Raw genomic sequence first — 16,833 nt, 5'->3', positions numbered from 1 at the left:
CTCTGTCTGTATGCACAGCATCTGACTTCTGTCACTGTTTCTTTTTACACACATAGGAAGAAACTGCCATACCATTTACCTCTTTGCAGATAACAGAATTGCATTTGGCAACGGAGACAAGCGCACAGAGGGTTCCAAATATGTTAGACATCGCTCAGTTAATCCAGTGGCCAAGGTTTTTCTCCGGGCTTTTTGAAATAAAATGACACCATCTTGGGGAAAACAGAATGCTACCCTATGAGCCATAATAGTCCTTATTTCTGTCATGTATGTGCGAACATCATTGAAATCATCGACCCTTTTATGTCACTATTTTTGTCAGACTTATTGTGAGCTGCATTTAGATCCATTTAAAATTGTGTTCCTAACTTTTTTTTCCTTTCCCTTACAGGTACTTTATTATGTACTGGAGGACTTCAGGACAGAGAACACCAATGTCGAGGCCTTGTCTTCTATTATGGTAAAATCTTCATCACCATCATCATCCTCATTAATCATCAATTCCTTAAGTCATTCTGCAGTCAACTAATAGCCTTTCTGCAACTCTACTATTTCCCACAATTCCCATCTACATTCAGCAGCTTTATTTTGCTGTACCGTTATTCACCTATGCCACTTTCTTGATACCTGCTTGTGCACCCAGTTTGAATCAGTAGATGCCAGGGGGAAATAGTACTGTGACTTATATTATATTCTATATTATTATATTCTAAATAATACTACTGTACATTAAATAACATCAAACATATTTACCCCCTAGTTTCCCTCTATGTCTTTGATGTAAGAAAGAGGAAGGGATACTCTTCCATACCTTCTACTCTAAAATTATTGGAAACAAATCCTAACTCGCCTATTCAAAATAACTGAATCACAGGTTATTGGGGAAAAAAATGCATCTGATGCTACTTATGGAACACTCATTTCCAGAGCACTGAACCAGGCAAGAAAACTTCGGGAAAAAACAGTCCATCAACATTTCAGTTTTGGCTAAAAACAGTAGCATGGAAAGAATTGATTAAATTTAATTAAAGAAGATTAATAAAAAAAACTTTGAAGTGGTTAAGAAAAGTGACCAACTGAACAAGCAGTGGCTGGACTTGTAAGGTAAGTCTGATTGTAAGCTTCATCTGTTTGTGACATTGCATGTGTTATGTATGAAATGGTTTTGCTGTTATTTGATCTTTGCACCTTTGTTTATTGCTCTGTAGTGACTGTAGTGACATACTTTATATCAGGCCCTCCTCTCTTTGTGAAAGACTTCCTCCAAATAAGGCAAGCTCACATTGTTCATTATTTACTCAAGATGAGGACATGTCTGTATGCAGTGCTTTGTGCCTTGGTATCAGGTGAGAGGGACAACATTGTACTGGAGACCTCAGTAGTCTCTAGTTCAGTGGTACCCAAACTGTGTTTTCCCATACACAGACCAAGCAAAAACCCAGAAAGCTTTTCTCAGCACATTTCCAATCTTAGTCTACTCTTGTGAAATTATTGTGGTTACTGATTTACACTTGTACCATGTAACTTTTTCTATTTTAACTACAGGTCTTCAGCCTGACAGAGTTGAGCAGACACCAGCCAATACATCAGCTCGAAAAGGTGGTCATGTACATTTTAACTGCAAATTTGTAACAACGTCTAGCAATCCAGATCTCTTTTGGTATGTCCAGCGCCCTGGTAAAAGCCCAATATTTATTGTACAGAGAAACCTATTTGGCAAGGAAGATGAAGTACCCGGAACAAAGTATTCTGCAAAGCTAAACAAAGAGAGCAAATCCATTGACCTGAGGATCTCTGGTGTCAGTGTGTCTGACTCTGGGCTGTATTATTGTGCTCTGAGTGCCACAGTGTCTTTCTCTGCAGCCTTCTATATACAAAAAGTCTTGGCTCTTTCCATCAAAAAGGTTCAATAAATGTTTTGGTCTGCAGAACAAAGAAAACATAAAAAAAAAACTAGTTGTTTCAATGACAAAGAAACAAACAAAGAAAAAAATATTTACCCAGCTTTATTTCTAGTATGAAAATAAAAATATAGTGACATTTTCCCCATATGTTTATACCATAAATTGTTTTAAAAGCATCCCTTCTCCTGGGATCACTGTTACACTGTCTTTGTTACTGGGATTAGATATCTTCCACATGCCAAGGGACCTTTCAATCCCAAAGAGACAGGTAGCAGCAGTATAAATAGATACATGGATTTATAGAAGGTGGAACAGTTTACATCTGCCTAGCATTCATTTCTGGCTTCTGTGCTATAGTCTCTGCTCAGTAAGTTCTATTCCTGGAAATACCAATCATCAATAAGTCACAAAGTTTACATAATAGTAAATACATCTATTTAAAGTAATGGTATAGAATTTATATATAGATAATGTGTCTCTTTTTGTAATTCATACTAGAAATCCCAGGTCACTCCTTTACTACAGAATTGTGTTCACTATGTGATTGGGCTCGAGCGGCAACAATAGTGTATTTGACTAGTTGTAGTTGTGGATGGACTGAATTCACTATTTTGGATTTGGTCAAACCCCCAAATCCTTTGTGAAAATCTTTTAAATTTTAGTTTTTCACCTAATAAAATACATAATTTACTGCTACAATAAAGTGCTGTTTATTGGGGCTCTCGCTTTGCTTAATTCCTTGTTAAGTGGCCAAATTAATTTTTCTATTTTATGGAACCCTGGCACTATGACTAAAGGTGATTTGTTTTCCCTTATGTTATTGTTAAATTGTTTGCTTACATATTGAAGCATGATATCAAAATTGTACGAATTGGTCTAAGGAATTCAACCCAAGCATGAAGTGTTGTTTTCCATTTAATCCCAGCAAAATAATGAGCCAGATGATATAGGGTATGTTTAATAATACTGTATAGATTATAGACTTTAGCTGTAAAGGGCTATTGCACGATGGTAGGGCTTGCTCACTGAAATCTCATTGAGCATGTTGCTATTGTGATGCTGTATTTTATAGTGTTTTCCAGGCTACACTTATATAATCCCTATAATTTGATTTAGGTTTCAAGAAACAGGAAATGGATTCTGGAAACCAAAGCACAGTTAAGATGTTTTTCCTCAGTGGGTTTTCTCAGTCTTTGGAATTGTAGGTGTGTTTCTTTGTACTGTTTTTGGTTTTGTACTTCATAACATTATCTGGAAACATTCTGATTATGGCCTCTGTCTGCATGGATTCCCGCTTGCACTCTCCAATGTATTTTTTACTGGGCAACTTGTCATTTCTGGACATTTTTTATTCCACAGTAACAATTCCTAAAATGCTCAGCGATGTCATCACAAACAGCAAGGCTATTACATTCAACCAGTGCATGTCACAGCTTTTCTTTCTTCACATGTTTGGCGGCACAGAGTGCTTCTTACTGACTCTCATGGCGTATGATCGTTATGTGGCAATTTGTAAACCCCTAAGATATCACACAATTATGAACCACACATTTTGCTTGGCGATGGTGGCATCTACATGGCTAGCTGGTTTCTTGCATTCGTTCACCCAAGCATTTCTGACATACCAACTACCTTTCTGTGGTCCCAATACTATCAACCATTTTTTTTGTGATGTTCATCCGTTAGCTGTGCTGGCCTGTTCAGACACTTCCTTCATTGATATGTTTATAATAGCCAACAGTGGGATGATATCGCTTGTCTGTTTTGTGATATTGCTTATGTCCTACATTGGCATCATTAGTACAGTCTTGAAGATGAACTCAACAGAAGAAAGGAGATTCAAAGCTTTCTCTACATGTGCTTCCCATCTTATGGTTGTCACATTCTTCTTTGGACCATGTATTTACATTTATTTGAGGCCTCCTATAAATTATTCAGTAGACAAACTTATTTCTGTGCTCTATACTGTGCTGACTCCTTTACTCAACCCAATTATCTATACATTTAGAAACCAGGAAATGAAGAGTGCACTTAAAAAAATTCTACGGGAAACTGTATTACAGGGTCCAAGAAATAAAAAACAATAATTAAATAATATATAGCCAACAGTGCCCATTCTGGGGCATCTATTATGAAGGAATAATATTGATCTGTTTTTATACAGTTAAGCAGTTTTCTAATACTGTAGTATTAATAATAATACTGTTTACCAATACTGATGTTGATTTTTATGCATTGCTCCCAGCTAATGTTACCTGTGTATCACCCTGGATATTGTTTTCTGTTGTTTGTTTTTTTCTTTTGCTGCTTGACTCACTTTGATATCCTTTGTGGAATATGTACATATTTATACATTTATTATAAATATACTGTATATTTGTATATTTCATGTTTATAAGTTATAAAAAATGGTATTGTATTATACAACTGGAGGTGCTGACTTTTTCCAGGGTTAGTCAATAGTGAATAGGTGACTAGAAGGTATAGGTTCACAAGGTGTGATCCTCTGGACAGTTGTCCTACAGTATGTAAAATTTATCATTACTCTGGTAGGGGAGGGGTGTTTGTGATCTCCAACGTATCTATTTATTTAATTTCCATTTACTTATGCAATGGTCAAATACTTCCTTTTCTGTCTTTCCAAAATATTTATTAAAATAAAATACATTCAGGAAAGAAATGTTTTAAATAAATAAATGAATAAATATTTTAGAAGTCTCTGCTTCATGAATCTCATCCGAATTCTGTGGCTACCTTAAAGAGATACTAACACCAGAAATTAAACCTTTTTTTACATCATATTTAAAAATCAGATGCATTTACATTACCCATCTGATCCCCTATGTTCCTCTCTGAGGGGGGCTGCCATATTTGAACTTCAGCAGTCTGTTAGCATAAGAAATCCTAACTGACATGTTGAGAAGGGTCAGTCAGGTTGGCAAAACAGTCAGGTTTAGGAACTTTAAGTAACAATTACTTACAAAAGCAGCTCTATCAGTGAGAAAATGATCAACATGAGCTATAGGTAACTTTTGATGTACATTAAAATTCTGAATAATTTTTTAGTGTCAGTATCAAATAGAAATAGAACCATGTTTACATTGCTATTCATATATCATCAGCAAGAGGAAGTTATATTTTAGGTGACTCTTTTATTAGTCCTGCACTTTGTTTATGGTTACTGGGCAAGGATCATTCAAACAAGGGTGAATGCCAACTGAGTGAAGGGTAAATTTTGCCATAAGAGGCAGAAATGGAAGGAGGTGTCCATGGTGCTGATTAGAATGTGTATCTATGGGATGAATGTAGCTAACTTTCCTGAAGGTGCTTGGCAAGAAAGTAAGATAAGGGCATGTATTGTTACTGGGAAGTTATTTCTATGACTGCCAATTTATTCATCTTAGTCAAATAAAAACAAATTAATGTTTTATTGCTATTTTTATGACTTAGCAAGTAAAATTAATATATATATATATATATATATATATATATATATATATATATATATATATATATATATATATATTTATAAAACCTGAACTTTTTTTTGCTGGGTACAGTTTTACAACAAAATTTGAGGTTTTTCCAGCTGCAAACATCTTCACAAATTTTCAGTAGAATTTTGCTGGTGTGGTCAGCGTTGAAATAAAAATTTGAAAGATATTGGCAACATCAGAGACTTCTTTTCTTGTGAAGAACAGTTATATTATCATGCAAACGAGCTTCTATAAAGAGGTAGGGTAATGTATATGATATTGCAGAACTAAAAACTTTAACAATGCAAACTCACATAGTTATATAATTGTGTATTTTTGACACCGGTCTGATGCCTGTCATTATTTTTCATTATTTTCATAAGCAACTGAAGTCAAGGGAAAGAATTCAGTTAAGAACATCTGGTGTTAAAACTGATGTAAAATGTCATGTAAAAAGTATAATAACTCAACCAGAGTTTTTTTTCAGCAACTCTTTTGGTTTTACATTTTGCACTTGGATAAGCATTCATGTGAAATCATTACACAGCTTTATGTGTCATTTTACAAGATATATTGTGTAACGAAGAGGCAAATTTATTAGTTTTTATGAGACTTATTTTATCAGTCATGACACCCAGTCCCCAACACTTACTAAAGACATTTAATTTCAAGAGAATGTACAGGCACTTTTGTAAAGAGAATCATCATATGAGTTATTTTGCATTACCATAGAACTGGCTATTGAAAATATGATTAAAGAATTAAAATGTAAATAAAATAACACAATATTCAACAAAAATACAACACTGGCATGTATTACAGTACATAGTTTAGTATCAAAATACAAGAAATATCTTTTTATATGTGGTCATATAGCTACTATATAACTCTGAATGCAAAGCTTATTTTTAAAAACTCTTTGGTTTAAAAAAGGCAAAAACAATATTTCTGACTCTATCTGTAATTCTAATTTTGTTGTGTGAAACAGGAAGTCAGAGTGAAGTGTCTTTCTGTGTCAGAAGAACATGTTTCAGTTATCATGCAGGAGCACCTCTCCTACACAGCAATGAGTTGTCTCTTGTTTATTCTTCTTCTACTGGGTAAGACAGTCTCTGCATTTTAGCTGCTTTTGCTATCATTCTTGCATCATGTGAAATGCTTATTGATATATTTACTAGTGCTTTTTTGATATTATTTTGTTGCAGAGTAAAAGAAAAAAACACTCTTTCTATCCTTTAATTTGTGTATTTTTACAGACTGACTAAGAGGCATTGCTATTAAGCAACCCAGGATATCCACAGTAAAACATGCTGGGTTTACTTTTGTCCCATTGTGTACATTAAATGGAGATTTGTCTGTAGTGATGGGCAAATCTGTCCTGTATCAAAACAGCAAAAAATTTGCGAAACTTTGAACAATTTGCAAAACGCATTGAAGTCAACGGGCGTCAAAATTATTTTTAAACAATCGTCACATTTTATACGCACCACTATTTTGTCCAAATGCATTAAAATCAATGGGCATCCAAATAATTTTCATGCACAAGTCAATTTTTTTTGTCTCTGCAAATTTTTCGCCGCAGTTTCACAAAATCATTCGAGGGCAGCGAAATGTGAAAATTCACAGTGAATCCATGCCTGGTGAATAAATTCGTCCATCACTATTTGTCTGTGATTGATATAAAACACACTTAAAATGTTTCACCTTCTGAAATTATTTCTGAAACTTCTGTAACTTAGTAAAAAAATTCTTCTCTATCACACACACAAATTATATTAGCAAAAAAATTAATTGACATTTACTCTGCATTTTACTTAACAATTGTATTATGTTCCTATGAACTATGCTTAATGCCAACAATGAAACCTAGTAGTAGAAACTTTATTTTCTTTTTCAGGTTTTAAAACATTATATGGCCAAGTGTTTCAGCCTCAGCACATCAATGTATTAGAAGGGCACAAAGTCATTATCCCATGTCACCAGAATGCCACCAGCAAGGACACCATGTTGTGGTACATACAGCCTGAGAATGGTGCACTACAGCTTCTTGCAAGTGGGTATGATGGCACAAAGGAGGCTAGAACATTTAATATGATATTGAAGCCGGATGAAAGATTCACCAGCCTTGAGAAAAGCAAAGTCGAGCCCAGAGATGCTGCCAAATATTACTGTGCTGTAAGAGACACAGTGTTAGCAACCGCTAGAGCAGCATTTCAGAAACCCAAATAGTGTTAGTACCAATCTGTGCCAAGAGACAGGAAGCATCTGTCTATTCAAAAAAAAAAAAGAAGCATACGACATAAACAAAGAGACAGTCAGTATGTACAGTATGTATATCTCTGACAGTGACAGTGATGCTATAGCAAATGGAACGTTGTTTGGAGAACACTGATTGAACAACAGTAGTATGGATTAGTGCAACTGTAAAAGTACAAGTGTGAGGCTCTTTGTGTGACTCAATGTCAATCGTACTCAAGTACATGGGTAAAAATATAGAGAATCTGAGAGAGTTATAAAATCAAAGCTCATGTTTACTATTAGGTCTTTGAAATTATGAACTTTATTATAATAATAATATTTTTATTATTATTGACATAATAATACCAATGACAGATACAGTATGTACGTGTTTGATGTTTCACTCCTTTGTGTTCTAAGGAATTCCTCCATACAAGCCATCAGAACAAATATGGTGTCTGAAGTCTGTTTTTTATACCTACATGTTGTTGCAGTCTCTGTGAATACTAGTGTTTTGGAGAGCCAATTTCTTGAGTTTCTGTGAATAGTTATATAATGATGGTAGAGATATACTGTATCTACAAAGAAAAAAAATAGCTATATCAATATAATTATGATGAGATATATTGTAAGGAAAAGATAAACTTATGTACAAATGCTAATACTTATCAAAAGGAAGAATTAATTACTGAAAAGAGGAAGAAAACCCTCATATTAGGAATAGCTGCAATCTGAGAATGATTTACCTAGCAGACAAATTCCTAAGTGTAGGCCAAAGGTTAAAACCATTTAATCCAATGGAAAAAACAGGGGTCACAAAAAGGAGAAACAAAAAAGGCAACCCAGAATTAATGATACAGAAACAGGCAAGATCCAGCATGAAGCTTAATGACCACACACTGGCAGCAACAAGGGTTTGTCTTATAAACACTCCTTATTATATGATTCCATGCAGTTGGTTTAACAAGGTAACAGATGAATACAGAGGGAGTGGTGTATTTAAAGGTAAAGGTTAGCAAGAATAAATAAATAAATATTATGTGACCAGTGGTTTAGCAGGGAGAGCACTGTTAACAACTATGTGGTCTGAAGTTCTGATCAGGTAGGATGCTTTATGGTATAACATTATACATTTACAATGTACCAAATGTCAGTGGCAAGTGGTATCACCATAAAATTTGCACTGGAAGTTATGCCATGTAAATGTAACCCCTTGTTGGCTGTAACACCACTTTGTCCAGCTAGAAAGGTTCAGAGCATGGGGTACATTGGACTGGGTCTTTGCTATATGGAAGTAAATCATAAAGCGGTGTAGTGCAACTACAACATCCCACCTCCACTTCCAGTTCATTCAGCAACAAATGAAGAAATGGGCACCAGGAGTTCTTTGCAACAATAACAGAACTATTTTTATTGTCCAAGACAATTGATTTACAGGGTTATACTCACAAATCCACAAAGGTACAATAACAGAACAAGTTTTATTGTCCAAGACAATTGACTCACAGGGTTATACTCACAAATCCACAGACGTGGAGCAGCACATAAACTTGGAGGAGCAAAGAAACAGCACAACACTGATGCAGCACTGTGGAGAGTAGTTAGGCAGTAGATACTTCCTCAGGATTTCTACCTTCAAGGGCCTGAATCCCATACAGTAGTCCTTGGTTCAGGGAGATAAAATCTAAGCCTGATACCGTACTCACTACTGCGGCCCCTTCACTAAGGCAACAGAGCCTCCCCGACTTTTTAATTTTTTTTTTTTATAATTGCCATAATAACCAAAGACACAGTAAGAAAAAGATGCCATATGAACTAATCTAAATCAACCACTAATCAAATTTCTTTCATTCGTTTGCCACATTTAACATTGGTGCAGATTAATATTCGAGAATTTGAGTGGTAAGTTTACATATGCAATTGCTTCAGACACATGGGATGATTGTTGCAGATTTTACTGTATAAGTGTATCTGTTGAGCATCCATTGGTATCAACAGGTGGTTGTTGCCTCATGGAATAACTTGCAAAACTACAAATTAAGCCAAAGGCATTGAAGTCAATGGGAAGGCTAATTTACATTGCAATTAAATAGTTTTTAGCTCTTTTTTACTATGCTACAGTTATTCTTCATAGAAAACGCTGTACAACCTACACAGAAAGTAATGAGCACTGTTAGGGGCAGATTTATCAAGGGTCCAATTGAAAATTTGAAGTAAAAAAAAATCATATTTCAAGCTATTTTTGTCTACTTCAACTAGGGAATAGTCCAAATTCTATTCGATTTTGAAAGAAATTAGAAAATTCGAATATCAAAATTTATCATGTACTGTCTCTCTATAAATTCAACTTCGACCATTCACCATCTAAAACCTGCCGAATTGTTGTTTTAGCCTATGGGGGACCTCCTAGAACTTATTTGGAGTCAATTGGTAGACTTCAAAAAGTCAATGTTTTTTCTCTATAAAATACTTTGAATCTAATTTTATCGAATATGATCTATCTTCGATTTGAACGATAGAATACAGTCTATTCACCTGCAAAAAAAAAAAACGTTGATTTTTTAAAATACATTTTGGTTGGTGTTTTTTGTTAGAATTTCGAAGTTGTGGGCATTCAAAAAAACTCCCATTACTTTGGAATTCGTCCCTTGATAAATCTGCCCCTTAATGTTTGTGTTCCCATTAGATGGAACACATCAAAAAGCCAGCGCACTGAAATGCATCCTAAAACACCATGGGGGCTCATTTACTAACAATCAAATGTAGATTTTCCCACACATCTCTAAAAACTTGTGGTTTTCCCATTTCTTTTAAAAAGCTCAAAAAAATTGTTAAAACCACGAAAACCTCTAATTCAAAACTTTGCCAGGTAAAAGTTGTCAAGGTCCTATGACAGTCAACTGGAACTGCACTAATCGTATTGGACCTTTCAATTTGGACTTTTAGGGGGTTATTTATTAAACTCCGAATACAGAAATCATGAAAAATTCAGATTTTTTTTTTTTTACCAAAAAACAGATTTTTTTTGCCTGAACCAATTTTAGCACGCTTTTTCTATGATAAATATGGTCCAATCGACAATTCGGAGTTGGTCGGAATTATTTAATACAAATAATGAGATAAATTAATTCGAACTTTGATAAATAACCCCTAGATTTTGGACTTTTTCACTAGGAATTGTACAAAAACACATTTTTAGAGGTTTAAGATGTATTTGTATTTTTAGTGCCTCTTTCAGTGTAATTTTCCTAAGAAAAATACATTTACCCAGCTTTATTTCTAGTATGAAAATAAAAATATAGTGACATTTTCCCCATATGTTTATACCATAAATTGGTGTTACATTTTAAAAGGATCCCTTCTCCTGGGATCACTGTTACACTTTCTTTGGTACTGGGATTAGATATCTTCCACATGCCAAGGGACCTTCCAATCCCAAAGAGACAGGTAGCAGCAGTATAAATAGATACATAGATTTATAGAAGGTGGAACAGTTTACATCTGCCTAGCATTTATTTCTGGCTTCTGTGCTATAGTCTCTGCTCAGTAAGTTCCATTCCTGGAAATACCCCTACTTCAGCAAGGCTCAACTTAATATCAATCATCAATAAGTCACAAAGTTTACATAATAGTAAATACATCTATTTAAAGTAATGGTATAGAATTTATATATAGATAATGTGTCCCTTTTTGTAATTCATACTAGAAATCCTAGGTCACTCCTTTACTACAAAATTGTGTTTGTTTAAAAATTTCTATTTTAACAAACATTCTTTGACAAGGGGTCACAATATTATGCATTCACTATGTGATTGGGCTCAAGCAGCAACAATAGTGTATTTGACTGGTTGTAGTTATGGATGGACTGAATCCACTATTTTGGATTCGGTCAAACCCCCAAATCCTTTGTGAAAATATTTAACATTTTTGTTTTTCACCTAATAAAATGCATAATTTACTGCTACAATAAAGTGCTGAGTGCTGTTTATTGGGGCTCTAGTTTTGGCCAAATTTATATTTCTATTTTATGAAACCCTGGCACTATGACTAAAGGTGGTTAGTTTTCCCTTATGTTATTGTTAAATTTTTGATTACATATTGAAGCATGATGTAAAAATTGTACGCATTGGTCTAAGGAATTCAACCCAAGCATGAAGTGTTGTTTTCCATTTAATCCCAGCAAAATAATGAGCCAGATGATATAGGGTATGTTTAATAATACTGTATAGATTAAAGACTTTAGCTGTAAAGGGCTATTGCACAATGGTAGGGCTTGCTCACTGAAATCTCATTGAGCATGTTGCTATTGTGATGCTGTATTTTATAGTGTTTTCCAGGCTACACTTATATAATCCCTATAATTTGATTTAGGTTTCAAGAAACAGGAAATGGATTCTGGAAACCAAAGCACAGTTAAGATGTTTTTCCTCAGTGGGTTTTCTCAGTCTTTGGAATTGCAGGTGTGTTTCTTTGTACTGTTTTTGGTTTTGTACTTCTTAACATTATCTGGAAACATTCTGATTATGGCCTCTGTCTGCATGGATTCCCGCTTGCACTCTCCAATGTATTTTTTACTGGGCAACTTGTCAGTTCTGGACATTTTTTATTCCACAGTAACAATTCCTAAAATGCTCAGCAATGTCATCACAAACAGCAAGGCTATTACATTCAACCAGTGCATGTCACAGCTTTTCTTTCTTCACATGTTTGGTGGCACAGAGTGCTTCTTACTGACTCTCATGGCGTATGATCGTTATGTGGCAATTTGCAATCCCCTAAGATATCACACAATTATGAACCACACATTTTGCTGGGGAATGGTGGCATCTACATGGCTAGCTGGTTTCTTGCATTCGTTCACCCAAGCATTTCTGACATACCAACTACCTTTCTGTGGTCCCAATACTATCAACCATTTTTTTTGTGATGTTCATCCGTTAGCTGTGCTGGCCTGTTCAGACACTTCCTTCATTGATATGTTTATAATAGCCAACAGTGGGATGATATCGCTTGTCTGTTTTGTGATATTGCTTATGTCCTACATTGGCATCATTAACACAGTCTTGAAGATGAACTCAACAGAAAGGAGATTCAAAGCTTTCTCTACATGTGCTTCCCATCTTATGGTTGTCACATTCTTCTTTGGACCATGTATTTACATTTATTTGAGGCCTCCTATAAATTATTCAGCAGACAAACTTATTTCTGTGCTCTATACTGTGCTGACTCCTTTACTCAACCCAATTATCTATACATTTAGGAACCAGGAAATGAAGAGTGCACTTAAAAAAATTCTACGGGAAACTGTATTACGGGGTCTAAGAAATAAAAACAGTAATTAAATAATATATAGCCAACAGTGCCCATTCTGGAGCATCTATTATGAAGGAATAATATTGTTTTATTTTTATACAGTTAAACAGTTTTTTAATACTGTAGTAATAACAATAATACTGTTTACTAATACTGCTGCTTGACTCACTTTGATATCCTTTGTGAAAAATGTACATATTTATACATTTATTATAAATATACTGTATATTTGTATATTTCATGTATATAAATTGCAAAAAATTGTATTGTATTATACAACTGGAGGTGCTGACTTTTTCCAGGGTTAGTCAATAGTGAATAAGTGACTAGAAGGTATGTAAAATTTATCAGTTTTACAGTATGTAAAATGTATCATTACTCTGGTAGGGGAGGGGTGTTTGTGATCTCCAACCATTTTTTTTATTTAATTTCCATTTACGGTCAAATACTGCCTTTTCTGTATTTCCAAAATATTTATGAAAATAAATAGATTCAGGAAAGAAATATTTTAAATAAATAAATGAATACATATTTTAGAAGTCTCTGCTTCATGAATCTCATCCGAAATCTGTGGCTACCTTAAAGAGATACTGACACCAGAAATTAAACCTTTTTTTACAACTATCATAATATTGTCTTTGCATGCTATCTATAATGTTGCCATAAAAGTATTTACAGATGCATTTACATTACCCATCTGATCCCCTATGTTCCTCTCTGAGGGGGGCTGCCATATTTGAGCTTCAGCATAAGAAATCCTAACTGTCATGTTAAGAAGGGACAGTCAGGTTGGCAAAACAGTCAGGTTTAGGAACTTTAAGTAACAATTACTTACAAAAGCAGCTCTATCAGTGAGAAAATGATCAACATGAGCTATAGGTAACTTTTGATGTACATTAAAATTCTGAATAATTTTTTAGTGTCAGTATCAAATAGAAATAGAACCATGTTTACATTGTTATTCATATATCATCAGCAAGAAGAAGTTATATTTTAGGTGACTCTTTTATTAGTCCTGCACTTTGTTTATGGTTACTGGTCAAGGATCATGCAAACAGGGTAAAATGAAAATGGATACACAAGTTTGTGCAAATGCCAACTGAGTGAAGGGTAAATTTTGCCATAGGAGACAGAAATGGAAGGAGGTGTCCATGGTGCTGATTAGAATGTGTATCTATGGGATAAATGTAGCTAACTGCTTTCCTGAAGGTGCTAGGCAAGAAAGTAAGTGTAAGTAAGATAAGGGCATGTATTGTTACGGGTTATTTCTATGACTGCCAATTTATTCATCTTAGTCAAATAAAAACAAATTATTGTTTTATTGTTATTTTTATGACTTAGCAAGTAAAATTAATAAATATATATATTTATTTATAAAACCTGAACTTTTGTTTGCTGGGTACAGTTTTGCAACAAAATTTGAGGTTTTGCCAGCTGCAAACATTTTGACAAATTTTCAGTAGAATTTTGCTGGTGTGGTCAGCGTTGAAATAAAAATTTGAAAGATATTGGCAACATGGGAGCCTTTTTTTCTTGTGAAGAACAGTTGTAATAGTATGCAAAGAAGCTTCTATAAAAAGGTAGGGTAATGTATATGATATTGCAGAACTAAACACTTTAACAATGCAAATTCACATAGTTATAAAATTGTGTATTTTTTACACACGGTCTGATGCCTGACATTATTTTTCATTATTTTCATAAGCAATTGAAGTCAAGGGAAAGAATTCAGTTAAGGATGTCTGGTGTTAAAACTGATGTAAAATGTCATGTAAAAAGTATAATAACTCAACCAGAGGTTTTTTTCAGCAACTCTTTTGGTTTTACATTTTACACTTGGATAAGCATTCATGTGAAATCATTACACAGCTTTATACCTATGTGTGATTTTACAAGATATATTGTGTGATGAAGAGGCACGTTTATTAGTTTTTATGAGACTTATTTTATCAGTCAAGACACCCAGTCCCCAACACTTACTAAAGACACTTAATTTCAAGAGAATGTACAGGCACTTTTGTAAAGAGAATCATCATATGAGTTATTTTGCATTACCATAGAACTGACTATTGAAAATATGATTAAAGAATTAAAATGTAAGTTTTTTTAAATAAAATAACACAATATTCAACAAAAATACAACACTGGCATGTATTACAGTACATAGTTTAGTATCAAAATACAAGAAATATCTTTTTATATGTGGTCATATAGCTACTATATAACTCTGAATGCAAAGCTTATTTTTAAAAACTCTTTGGTTTAAAAAAGGCAAAAACAATATTTCTGACTCTATCTGTAATTCTAATTTTGTTGTGTGAAACAGGAAGTCAGAGTGAAGTGTCTTTCTGTGTCAGAAGAACATGTTTCAGTTATCTTGCAGGAGCACCTCTCCTACACAGCAATGAGTTGTCTCTTGTTTATTCTTCTTCTACTGGGTAAGACAGTCTCTGCATTTTAGCTGCTTATGCTATCATTCTTGCATCATGTGAAATGCTTATTGATATATTTACTAGTGCTTTTTTGATATTATTTTTTTGCAGAGTAAAAGAAAAAAACACTCTTTCTATCCTTTAATTTGTGTATTTTTACAGACTGACTAAGAGGCATTGCTATTAAGCAACCCAGGATATCCACAGTAAAACATGCTGGGTTTACTTTTGTCCCATTGTGTACATTAAATGGAGATTTGTCTGTAGTGATGGGCAAATCTGTCCTGTATCAAAACAGCAAAAAATTTGCGAAACTTTGAACAATTTGCAAAACGCATTGAAGTCAACGGGCGTCAAAATTATTTTTAAACAATCGTCACATTTTATCCGCACCACTATTTTTTCCAAATGCATTAAAATCAATGGGCATCCAAATAATTTTCATGCACAAGTCAATTTTTTTTGTCTCTGCAAATTTTTCGCCGCAGTTTCACAAAATCATTCGAGGGCAGCGAAATGTGAAAATTCACAGTGAATCCATGCCTGGCGAATAAATTAGTCCATCACTATTTCCCTGGTTAATATGGCATCATTAACAAGAGGGTAATCTCCACCCCTATATCTGACTGGACAGAGCACCTTGCAAGCAATTAAAGACTCTTAGTCCCTGCCTATATAACCTCGACCCCTCCCCCTTGATTCCTGTCTTTTTTCTTCTGTCCTATACAAAGACTGGCAGAGTGTTTTAGATGGTCCACGGGAATCTGGTGATTCACCAAAAACAAATCAGACCAGTAGGAAGGTTTTTTCTTAAACCCTTCTTTTTTCCTCCTACTGAAGAGCCTACAGTGCGTTGCCGATTGGCTTGCTATTAGGCTATAGTATTACTGCATGGCAAAAACCTTACCTGATGGTATAGGGTGCGTGCACGGAAAAGGAAGGATCAGCTGGGTAGCTGATCAGAAATCAGCCGGAGTGCAAGAGGACGCGCGCCTGTGAGTGACGCGGCACGCTGATGTCATCTAAGGGGAGGAGCCGGACGCACGCTGCGTGAATAGGAAGTAGCAGGCTTGCGCGTCTGAGTCCTTGTGCAGAGTTCACGGCAGTGACATAGAGGACAGAACCGGAGCGGTTACAGGTATTTTCCTATTAAGCAACGAGCAGTCTTGTCAGCACATGCAACGGATAGTGTAACAATATCTTTTGCAGCAGGTTATGGATTCTCGGCATTCACACAGCCCAGAAGCAGTGAGCAGAGAGGAAAGGAGGTGGGCCATCAATTTAATATTAAAATGAAGGGTGTTTTTTGGTTAGGAAGGAAATAATTTTTTTTTTTTTTTTTTTTTATTAGTGTGTCTTCCCCAAGAAGATCAAGGGAAAGGTTGAGATGTGCAGCATGTGACAATCCACCGGTCAGGCATTCAAAATTTTGTGCAGCCTGTTCAAAAAAGTTGTCTGGGGAAAAGACAG

The 16,833-nt window shown here is 34.8% G+C and overlaps 2 protein-coding genes and 1 gene segment (V, D, J or C); all 3 read left to right on the top strand.

Annotated features, from left to right (window-relative positions):
- The first annotated feature begins 1,183 nt into the window (after nt 1-1,183).
- Nucleotides 1,184-4,200, top strand: LOC121394442 (olfactory receptor 4Q2-like). Its single transcript, XM_041565398.1, has one exon. It carries the CDS (start codon nt 3,173-3,175, stop codon nt 3,989-3,991), a length of 819 nt encoding a protein of 272 aa, XP_041421332.1. The 5' UTR covers nt 1,184-3,172; the 3' UTR covers nt 3,992-4,200.
- A 2,219-nt stretch (nt 4,201-6,419) lies between these two features.
- Nucleotides 6,420-7,609, top strand: LOC121400924. The segment is given in 2 exon segments: nt 6,420-6,480; nt 7,278-7,609. Coding segments are annotated over 2 exon segments (393 nt in total).
- Nucleotides 7,610-11,546: 3,937 nt separating this feature from the next.
- LOC121394440 (olfactory receptor 4Q2-like) lies at nt 11,547-13,025 on the top strand. The gene has a single exon (XM_041565371.1). It carries the CDS (start codon nt 12,007-12,009, stop codon nt 12,958-12,960), a length of 954 nt encoding a protein of 317 aa, XP_041421305.1. The 5' UTR covers nt 11,547-12,006; the 3' UTR covers nt 12,961-13,025.
- The last annotated feature ends 3,808 nt before the right edge of the window (nt 13,026-16,833 follow it).

Source organism: Xenopus laevis, chromosome 1L (genome assembly GCF_017654675.1).
Source record: "Xenopus laevis strain J_2021 chromosome 1L, Xenopus_laevis_v10.1, whole genome shotgun sequence".
Lineage (NCBI taxonomy): Eukaryota > Metazoa > Chordata > Amphibia > Anura > Pipidae > Xenopus > Xenopus laevis.
This window is presented reverse-complemented; position numbering and strand designations above follow the sequence as displayed.

Excerpts from the sequence above, each read along its gene's own strand:
- LOC121394442 (XM_041565398.1), top strand. The coding sequence starts at position 3,173 with ATGGCCTCTGTCTGCATGGATTCCCGCTTGCACTCTCCAATGTATTTT.
- LOC121394440 (XM_041565371.1), top strand. The coding sequence starts at position 12,007 with ATGGATTCTGGAAACCAAAGCACAGTTAAGATGTTTTTCCTCAGTGGG.